Below are 10,487 nucleotides of genomic sequence, written 5' to 3'. Positions count from 1 at the left end.
GTCACCATAACAACCCAGCTGCTTAAGTCTCTAGGTGCATGGAGACACACAGTATTGATGTGTTTGTTTTGAAGACTCTTGATACTGTTAGCGCTGGGCAGGGAATAAATAGAGATGCCGGTTGCAACAGGTGTAGGGCTGCTACTGCAGTTATCTGCGAGGTGGCTGACACCTTGGACACAAACGAGATAGATGATACATTAATATGTGGGGCATTTTTACTTCGCATAGAAAGATGTAATGTATGGTCGATGGACAAATGTTTTGCTCAATTTTCCAGATGTCATTACTCACCTGTCACAATCTTTCACTCTCTGTCTCTCCTTTCTTTTCTTTCCTCTCCCTCTCTGTCTCCTTCTGCAGAAATTATCAGCAATATGAGCTCAACTATCAAGTATTATAGAGACAGCAACATTTCTGTCCCACTCTCTAACTTTACAATGTACATTATGGCAATTGACATGCTCACCTTTCACTTTTCACCACAGCCTTCCTGATTCTAGGAATTAAATATGAACACCACTGATTAATTATATAAACATCAGTCATATCATTTTACATCATATTACAATGCAGCTGGTTTACAGTGACCAAACACATACTACCAAAACAGGAAGTCATTTTTTCTCTTACCTACATTCACATGTCTGGTGCTCCACAAAAGTCATCTCAACGTATTCTTGACCCTGCTCCGCTGGCTTGATTTTCAACAGCTGAGAATGAACACGTTGTTGAACAAGTTGCAGGGGAAAAAGTAGAAAAAAGCATTTTTCCTTGCCTTGGCATACAAATATCAAATACACTGATGACCTCACAACATGGCATCCATCCTCAGAAGGGATGTGTCCTATTACCTGCATGGTGACATTAGAGGTCCGAGTAGGATGACACTCCAGGTTCTCATCGCCACAGCAACCAGCGCAGCGCACCAGGGGCACACAGGAGGGGCTGTAGATGTGCTCCACCTCCCCAGGGTACTCTTGGACCACCTCCACCAGCTTCTCTATAGTCCGGCAGAAACTACGGCCCCACACATCCTGGAACATTAGTACTGGAGGAGAGGAGAGGAGAGGAGAGGAGAGGAGAGGAGAGGAGAGGAGAGGAGAGGAGAGGAGAGGAGAGGAGAGGAGAGGAGAGGAGAGGAGAGGAGAGGAGAGGGAGTGAGACAGCTGTCCATCACAGGACATATAGCCTCATAAAGCCATTGTGGATGCCCCAATCACATCCACCCATGCCTCCTGGCAGCTCCCCAGCCTGATGGATCTGGATTGGAGGAGAGATGGCTGGTGTGATGGCTGGTGCTGAACCTGCACGTAGAGGGGATTACCCGTTTCAACACTTCAGCCGATAGAGACGCACACTTGCACAATTACAGTGTGCCTCATAAGCCTGGTCTCATATCATCTGTCACACTGTGCAATTCAACAAGCAGAGCTTTACACCAACCGGCTGAGGTTTGTGTGTGTGTGTGTTGCCTGTCAGCTTAATTCTGAGATGGCACAACATCCTTTCTTAATATTTCCCAGTCTGCCTTACTGTTTTTTTCTCCATAATGTACTGTACTCACTGTCTATGTTATCACAACCACTAGGGCAAAAAATAGAGCCATCTGCAGATTGTTTCAAAAAGATTTAGGACACTTATCAAGTGTAGATGCTGAAACATAAAAAGAAACACTGTGAAATGCTTGGTGTCTATCCTGGTTTTCATTTTTAAGAAAAAATGTTGTGTAATACGAGCTTTCCTGTGGGAGCATATGTGTGAAAGTGTCCCCATAACATTGTCAGTAAAGAAAAACAAGGACCAACTCTGCCCGAACAAACAGAGAGGAAAGAGAAAACAAACACTGGAAATTGTTTTCCATGAACAGAACCTGCCCGGGAGCAGAGCCGAGCTGAGCTGCCCCCCCAGGCACCTCTGGGATCTGGCTGACCCTGGGGTCACCGCATGGAGACCGGCACCAGAACAGCTGTTTATAAAAGCAGACAGGTCAGGGGGAGCCAGGCCAGGCCAGGGAGGGGTGAAGGATATGTTGTCTCAATCCTCCTAACAGGTTATAGGTGCACATTACATTAAGTCACACATTCCTTTTCTTTTTCACTGTTGTTGCAGTGATTTACAATATAGTGGGGAGAGAGGATGTGAGAGGAAGTGTGTCAAAGGGGTTTAAGGGTGTCCCCAGTACCTCCTTCAGCAGCCCCTGTAATCCCTAGCTGCTTGTCCTCACTTACCACTTCAACCCTGAAACCTCAACCCTCAGAGCTTATTAACAAACCTGACATCCTCCACCCCAATCAAGGACCATTCATTAATGCCTTTCAACCATATCTATAATTAAGCTGCTAATAGATGACTCAATTCTGATTTAGAGTGTTCAGAGAAAACAAGCTACAGAGAGTGTTGTAGTACTTTGCGTATTTCAACATGGAAATATCTCACTGTACTAAATGGCTATGCAGCATGTGAGGAAGAGGAGGGAAAGCACCCCATGGTTTACGGCAGGAGGATGTAGACTGTAAAAACAGTGAGCGTCAGCCTCTCTTTCACCAATCTGTCTGTCTGTCAGCAAGACAAGCTGCATAGATGGACAGCTAGCTTCCCTCCTCTGGGTACATTGACTTCAATACAAAACCTAGGAGGCTCATGGTTCTCACTTCTGGGTGACTCACCCCCTTTCATAGACTTAAACAGTAATTATGACAACTTCCGGAGGACGTCCTCCAACCTATCAGAGCTCTTCCAGCATGAACTGACATGTTGTCCAAAAGGATCAGATAATGAATCTAGTACTGAAAGCTTAAGCGACAGCTAGATAGCACTGCAGTGCATAAAATGTGGTGAGAAGTTGACTCAAAGAGAGAGAAAGACAATAGTTGAACAGTTTGGAACAAATTAATTTCTTCCAAAATTAAGGAGAAGCAAGACAGAGAGAGAGAGAGAGTGATTTCATCCTTTTTTCACTTTCATAGCTAGCAAATGCAGCTATGAGTCTACTCAAACACCCCACTCAAACAGAGGGATGCTATGTTAGCTAGCTGGCTATGACTATCCAACACAACATTGGAACTCTTCCAAGTCAAGGTAAGCTTTTGGTTTTACTCATTTATTGCCCCCGGCGCCCGCCGGTGTTTGTGTAAAACTGCTTACTGACTGTACACTGTAACGTTACGGTATGATTGTAGCAGGTTTACTAACACATTAGTTCTATTAGCTATGCTGACTATGATGTTACTTTAGCTAATATGGTGACAACGATGTAGGCTGTGTGCAGCGGTTATGATATGGTTTGGAAAGTTTTTTTTCACCTGGTCACATACAGCTGATGTGTTGTGCATTGAAGTCCATAAGCGAAGGGAAAAGGTGAGAGGAGGAGAGCACATATATGCGAGAAGGAATCAAACGTGGTTGTTATGAAAGTGAACTGTGTTTATGTGTGATCAGGGGTGTATTCATTCCACCGATTCTGTTAAACAATGTTTCTTAAACGGATGCAAATGGAACAAAACAGGGATAAACATACCTCAATTTGTCCAATAGAAACTCTTGTTTGCAACTGTTGAACTAATGATTACACCCTAGATCAGCTGGATGCAAGACAGTATTGAATGTGTCACTGTCTGTCACCTCATATGCTGTAATAGAATGCTGTAATAGAAATAAGGCCATGCTCATGAAAAAAAAGCTATATTTTGCCATACAGTACAACAGTGAGCAGGACATCAGTGGTATTGGTATCCCAGAAATACAATTTCTGTGAAACAGAAATGGATATTCAGCATCACCTGTAGGCTAGCTACTCTTGTCTATGGAACCCTCACACATAAATCAGGAAATGTATGTTGCTTTGAAATATATATGATCAACATTATCTCATTTGTGCAGTAAAAATGCAGAAAAGATTCTTACCTCCAGTTGTGTTGTTTACGCTGGGTGAGGGAGTACTCTGCAAAATAAAATAGACAAGAACTTAACGTTTTAAAAAAGCACCAGGATAGGATCATTTATTTCAGACAAATAAAATGTTTTCCAGCCATCTCAGACAGTATATAGAGACTTGGAAGATCGACTGCGCTGCCAGAAGCTACAGATAGTATATGCGTGTCTTGGACAGTTATAGTTCTTGGAAAAGTGTGTGTCATAAAGTAACACGCCAAATGTGACTTTACAGCTATGTCCTCTGGTGGTTAAGGTTGGAATTGCAAGGAGACGGAGACATCTTGCAGAAGTAGCAGTTTTTTGTGTGATTCTTTCAATGGAAAACTCTCTTTGACAAACACCAGATCCAGAGTCTCTTATATACCACATTCCTCTCGGTGCCCAACTGTTTAGGTTCAAAACCTGTTTCCTGTGGTGTAAGATTCAGCTCTCTATTTATTTTCCCGTTGGCGGCTTCCCCCTCTGTCTTGATTTTTCCCATCGTCCAATGATAAACAGTATGCGTTTCTCATTGGGCTGGAATAACACAAAACTTCTGGGTGACTCCATCGCATGAGCTCAGGAAGAGAAACCACTATTTGTTCAAATATCCTCCAGCAGGACCATTGGACAGACAGGCGACGAACAACTTGCTTCCTCATTCTGTCATCTACACCAGTGTTGAGTTTCACAGGCTGATTATCTGTGATGAGTACCTGATGACAAGTATTTTGATACACTGTCTGGATATCCTTCCAACTACTGTGTGTGTGTAACAATGCTGGTCCAACAGTTACCATTGCCTACAATGGAAAATAACGGCACACGAGCAAAGAGTCAAAGGACAGTCAGATTAAGTAAATCGGAGGTCTGTTTAATACTCTGTTAAAACCATCTATTAGAGGCCTCCTGAGGTTCTTGAGGTGTCACTACAGACCAGGGTTCGATCCCAGGCTGTGTCACAACCAGCTGTGACCGGGAGTCCCATAGGGCGGTACATAATTGGTCCAGCGTCATCCAGGTTAGGGGAGGGTTTAACCGGGGGGGGGGGGCTTTACTAGGCTTATTGTGGCAGAGTGACTCCTTGTGGTGGGCCTGCAGGCTGACTTCAGTCATCAGGTAAAAGGTGTTTCCTCTGACACATTGGGGCGGCTGGCTTCCAGATTAAGTGGGAAGGTGTTAAGAAGGTTAGGCAGGTCATGTTTCAGAGGCCACATGACTCAACCTTTGCCTCTCCCGAGGCTGTTGGGAAGTTGCAGCTTCGAGACAATATCGCAATTAGATATCATGAAAACAAATATACAAAAGAAAACATATATTAGAAACACCTCGACCATACTTGCAAACATTCGTTTGAGGATCAGCCAATTAAAATTGTCAATGTAGTTCCATGTGATCAAAGGCTACATGTTTGCTGTTCCCATTACGTGACCTGTTACATTCGGCCCTATGCTAACCTCACAAGGTGGCCGTGAATATTTCCTGTAACAAATTCAGATTTCTTTTGACATCTTTTCTATGGCATGCAGGGCATTTCCCACAATGGACTAAAGACAGGCATCGGTCTTGGAATTATTGTATCTGGGAGCTTGCTATGGTACTGTGAGGAACATTGGGTTTTCCCATTCGTTTGCTGAATAATTCCTCGTGCCTCCATTGAGCTCAAACGCGTGCCGACGTTAGCTTGCAAGCTTGCTATGTCGAACAGGTTCAGTGACTAAGTTTGAATATGTCGAACAGGTTCAGTGACTAAGTTTTAATAATGCATTCTGCACCCGGGGGTTTCTATTTTTATTTCTATATTGTGACCAATGTTCCCCTCTAAGCTGCGTGTGATGCGTGGACACAGTTCCCCTGGGACTGCCACCGCAGAAGAAATATCAGAGCTTGCAGAGAAGCACAAGATTGAACTTCACTCAACTTTCTAGAGTTTTCACCTTAAGTTTCCCCCTTTAGTTAACACTATCAATTTTTTGATGTTATTTTTGTCTTAAACAGGCAGTGTTGTATTTTGAGACAGGCGTGAATAAGCTAAGTAGCCAATAGGCAGAGGGGAGCATAATCTGTCTGATATTTGTAATAATTTATTTTGTAAAGTGGTTTCTTGCATCAAACAACACAACAACATCTCCTTGTCTTAAGTAAGCAGTGCGGCTTTGCAGCGTCGTGTTTCGGAGGACGCATGGCTCTCGACATTTGCCTCTCCCAAGTCTGTAGGAGAGTTGCAGCGATGGGACTAGACTGTAACTACCAATTGGGGTAAAAAGTACCAAAAAATGTTTTATGGTAGGCCTACATTATGATCAAATAGCCACAGTAACCTACTTGACCACTGTTAAAACTAACTTAAAGTGGGTACCCTCAGTGTTGACAGTAAACGCTCGCCGGAAGTTACACAGAAATTTCACAACGATAAAGTTTGCGCTCAGCAGACCTGAAATTTGCTCAGTGACTAAAATAGTTAGAGGGAACATTGATTGTGACTGATCATTTATATTAAATAGCTAATACATTAAAGTCAAGTTGCATTCCCTGTGTTGTTGTATTTATATTGGTTCATTCTGATTTCATGGGAGAACATTCTGAGAAAAAGTTGTCTAAGACTTTATATAAAGTGCATTCAGAAAGTATTCACACCCCTTGACTTTTTCCACATTGTTTTGTGTTACAGCCTGAATTTAAAATAGATTACATAGAGAGTTTTTGGACGCTGGCCTACACACAGTAATATCAAAGTGCAATTATGTTTTTGACATTTTTACAAATGAATAAAAAATGTTTTGAGTCAGTAAGTATTCAACCCCTTTGATACGACAAGCCTGAATAAGTGCAAGAGTAACAAGTCACATAATAAGTTGCACGGACTCACTTTGTGTGCAATAATAGTGTTTAACATGATTTTTGAATGACTACCTCATCTCTGTACCCCACACATACAATTATCTATAAGGTCCCTCAGTCGAGCAGTACATTTCAAACACAGATTCAACCACAAAGACCAGGGAGGTTTTCCAATGCCTCGCTAAGAAGGGCACCTATTGGTAGATTGAGTAAAAAAAAAGCAGACATTGAATATTCCTTTGAGCATGGTGAAGTTATGAATTACACTTTGGATGGTATATCAAAACACCCAGCAGTGGTGTGTATTCATTGATGCCAAGGGAAGCCAGGCATCCCTCAAAAATGTAAAATAAAAAGACATTTAAAATAATTCATCTTTTGTCTCTCTGTGTTTCCATACTTTTCCTTCAATTCTCAAAAGGCTGAATGTACCGTATCTTGCATCCGAGCGAGCGAAACAGCGCCCCTCTGTCTCTATGCGTAAGCCATCTGTAACGATGTGCACTGAGAGTCAGGAAGCAAGTTCAGGGAGTGAGTGTTTTAATAAATTAACACAACATAATACAAAAATAAGAAACACGAACAACGCACAGAACTGACACAGGAACAGAAACATTAACGCCTGGGGAAAGACCCAAAGGGAGTGGCATATATAGGATAGGTAATCAGGCAGGTGCTGGAGTCCAGGTGAGTCTGAAAACGTGCAGGTGCGCGTAACGATGGTGACAAGTGTGCACCAGAACAAGCAGCCTGGTGACCTAGAGGCCGGAGAGGGAGCACACGTGGCACCATCTATCTGATACTATCTGGTCATAAAGAGTATGACATTTTTGCAGCCTGTAACATTGAATGCAAGGGAAGCCAGCGAGCATTTGGCTTCCCTTGATACAATGTTTTATAAAATAATAATCAATCAGCGTTAAGCTAAACTGAGTGAGTTCAACTCTGAACGGTCCTGGCACACCAAAACAAAGTGTCAAGTGAAGCCAGTTGGATTTGGCTTCACTCCAAATCACATCACATCACATCATTGTGTTGTTGACCTCCGATGACTAGCTAGCAAGCTAAAATTGTCCCTTTCCTAAATTAGCCATGGTTGGAGATAGGTATTTGGACATGTGGTTTTACTTAATTCTCTGTACTGGCCAATGATTATAACAGCGATTCTGATCCAACCATAAATTCATACATTGTGACCCTGGACTGAGAGGATGGAAGTCCAATATGCAGCTAGATGTAGAAGGCTAATGTCAACTAGCTAACGTTGCCCATGAAAGGAAGTTAGGGTAGCGAGCAAGCATTTTTGCCAGGTAGCCTGGGACCACAAAAAATAAAAGCGTGTACTATATGACAGAGTCATAGACCGTTTCATCAACAAGAAAGAGAGGAAGATGGCATTGGCGTCTTTCTGCAAGTAAGGTGAGTCATCATGTTTTTTCTACTTGCATGAACGCACGCATGCACGCACATAGACACGTGCGCACAAACACAAATCAGAACCATTGACAGCCACATCATATTTAGCTTACGTTGATTGGACTAAATTGTCTTTGGTATCTTTTAGTTGTCACTGTATTAGACTAAACATAGGTGATTTGATGAAGTTGAAATGGTGCTGGAATAGTGGAAACAGCTCCTGTTTTCTTTGTGACTTGCGGGAACTCTGTGGTTCTAAATCAATAGTTGTTTAGTTGTCCAAAAATGTTGGAAACATGAACTTGCTTGACCATGCTGTAGGTCATGTAACTGTTTGTTACATGCAATATGCTTTGTGGAAATCACCGGACAGATGATGCTCTCCGGTTTTGTGATGAAACAAATGTGTGGTTGAATTTATTCTGCCACTGTGTCTTCTTATTGCATCAGCCTATATATCACGGTGTCAAGGCAAATTAACTAACAGGTTATAGAGCAAACAATGCAACTGTCACCACCGAGCAGGCCCCCATTCTCATCCACGGGGCTGTAATGGAGCAGGTTGAGAGCTTCAGGTTTCTTGGTGTCCACATCACCAACAAACTATAATGGTGCAAACACACCATGCAGTCGTGAAGAGGGCACGACAATGCCTATTCCCACTCAGGAGACTGAAAAGATTTGGCATGGGTCTTCAGATCTTAAAAAGTTCTACAGCTTCACCATCGAGAGCATCCTGATTGGTTGCATCACTACCTGGTATGGCAACTACTCGGCCTCCGACCTGAAGGCGCTCCAGAGGGTAGTGCGTACTGCCCAGTACATCACTGGGACTAAACTTCCTGTCAACCAGGACCTCTATAACAGGCGGTGTCAGAGGAAGGCCCTAAAAATGGCAAAAGACTCCAGCCACCCAAGTCATAGAGTGTTCTCTCTTCTACCGCATGGCAAGTGCTACCGGAGCGCCAAGTCTAGGTCCAAGAGGCTTCTTAACCGTTTCTACCCCCAAGCAATAAGACTCCTGAACAGCTAATGGCTACCTGGACTATTTTCATTGCCCAACCCTTTTTACACTGCTGCTACTCGCTGTTTATTATCTATGCATAGTCACTTTATCCCTACTGTACGTACATGTACTTATTACCTCAATTACCTCGACGAACCTGTACCCCCGCACATTGCCTCGGTATGTTTGTCATCGGCAAAGACTAGGGAGTTTTTTGGGGATAAAAAGAAAAGGAATAGAGCTAAGATCAGGCAAAGTCCTAGAGGAAAACCTGGTTGAGTCTGCTTTCCAACAGACACTGGGAGACAAATTCACCTTTCAGCAGGTCAATAACTTAAAACACAAGGCCAAATATACCAAGACAACATTGAATGTTCCTGAGTGGCCTGGTTACAGCTTTGACTTAAATGGGCTTGAAAAGCTATGGCAAGACTTAAATGGCTGTCTAGCAATGATCAACAACCAACTTGACAGAGCTTGACAGGAATATTAAGAGAATAATGTGCAAATATTGTACAATCCAGGTGTGAAAAGCTCTTAAGAGACTTACCCAGAAAGACTCACAGCTGTAATCGCTGACAAAGGTGATTCTAACATGTATTGACCCAGGAGTATGAATACTCACAGTACCATTCAAAAGTTTGGAAACACCAATTCAGTTTTTCTTTATTTTTTACTATTTTCTACATTGTAGAATAATAGTGAAGACATCAAAACTATGAAATAACACCATTTTGGAATCATGTACTGCAGTGTCCCAAAAAGTGTTAAACAAATCAAAATATATTTGAGATTCTTTAAAGTAGCCACCCTTTGCCTTGATGACAGCTTTGCACACTCTTGGCATTCTCTCAACCAGCTTCATGAGGTACTCACCTGGAATGTATTTCAATTAGCTGGTGTGCCCTGATAAAAGTTAATTTGTGGAATTTCTTTCCTTCTTAATGTGTTTGAGCCAATCAGTTGTGTTGTGACAAGGTAGGGGTGGTATACAGAAGATAGTCCTATTTGGTAAAAGACCAAGTCCATATTAAAGCAAGAACAGCTCAAATAAACAAAGAGAAATTACAGTCCATCATTACTTTAAGACATGAAGGTCAATCAATGCAAAATATTTCAGTTTCTTCAAGTGCAGTCGAAAAAAACATAGAGCACTATGATGAAACTGGCTCTCATGAGGACCGCCACAGGAAAGGAAGACCGAGAGTTACCTCTGCTGCAGAGAATAAATTCATCAGACTTACCAGTTCAAGTAACAGACACATCTCAACATCAAATGTTCAGAGGAGACTGTGTGAATCAGGACGTC

At 42.5% G+C, this 10,487-nt stretch overlaps 1 protein-coding gene across 1 annotated transcript in view; it reads right to left on the bottom strand.

Annotated features, from left to right (window-relative positions):
* pgfb (placental growth factor b) overlaps nt 1-10,487 on the bottom strand; it is a 29,179-nt gene continuing 18,692 nt past the window's right edge. Inside the window, exons 3-8 of the mRNA XM_064955625.1 lie at nt 3,907-3,943; nt 855-1,051; nt 634-713; nt 470-499; nt 295-357; nt 1-172 (exon numbers count right to left, since the gene is read on the bottom strand). Of these exons, the coding sequence (XP_064811697.1) occupies nt 151-172; nt 295-357; nt 470-499; nt 634-713; nt 855-1,051; nt 3,907-3,943 (429 nt within the window). The 3' untranslated portion in view covers nt 1-150. The remainder of the gene's footprint in view (nt 173-294; nt 358-469; nt 500-633; nt 714-854; nt 1,052-3,906; nt 3,944-10,487) is intronic.

Source organism: Oncorhynchus masou, chromosome 32, assembly GCF_036934945.1.
Source record: "Oncorhynchus masou masou isolate Uvic2021 chromosome 32, UVic_Omas_1.1, whole genome shotgun sequence".
In the NCBI taxonomy this organism is placed as follows: domain Eukaryota; kingdom Metazoa; phylum Chordata; class Actinopteri; order Salmoniformes; family Salmonidae; genus Oncorhynchus; species Oncorhynchus masou.
Note: the sequence above shows the minus strand (reverse complement) of the source record. Positions and strands in the feature narration are given on the sequence as shown.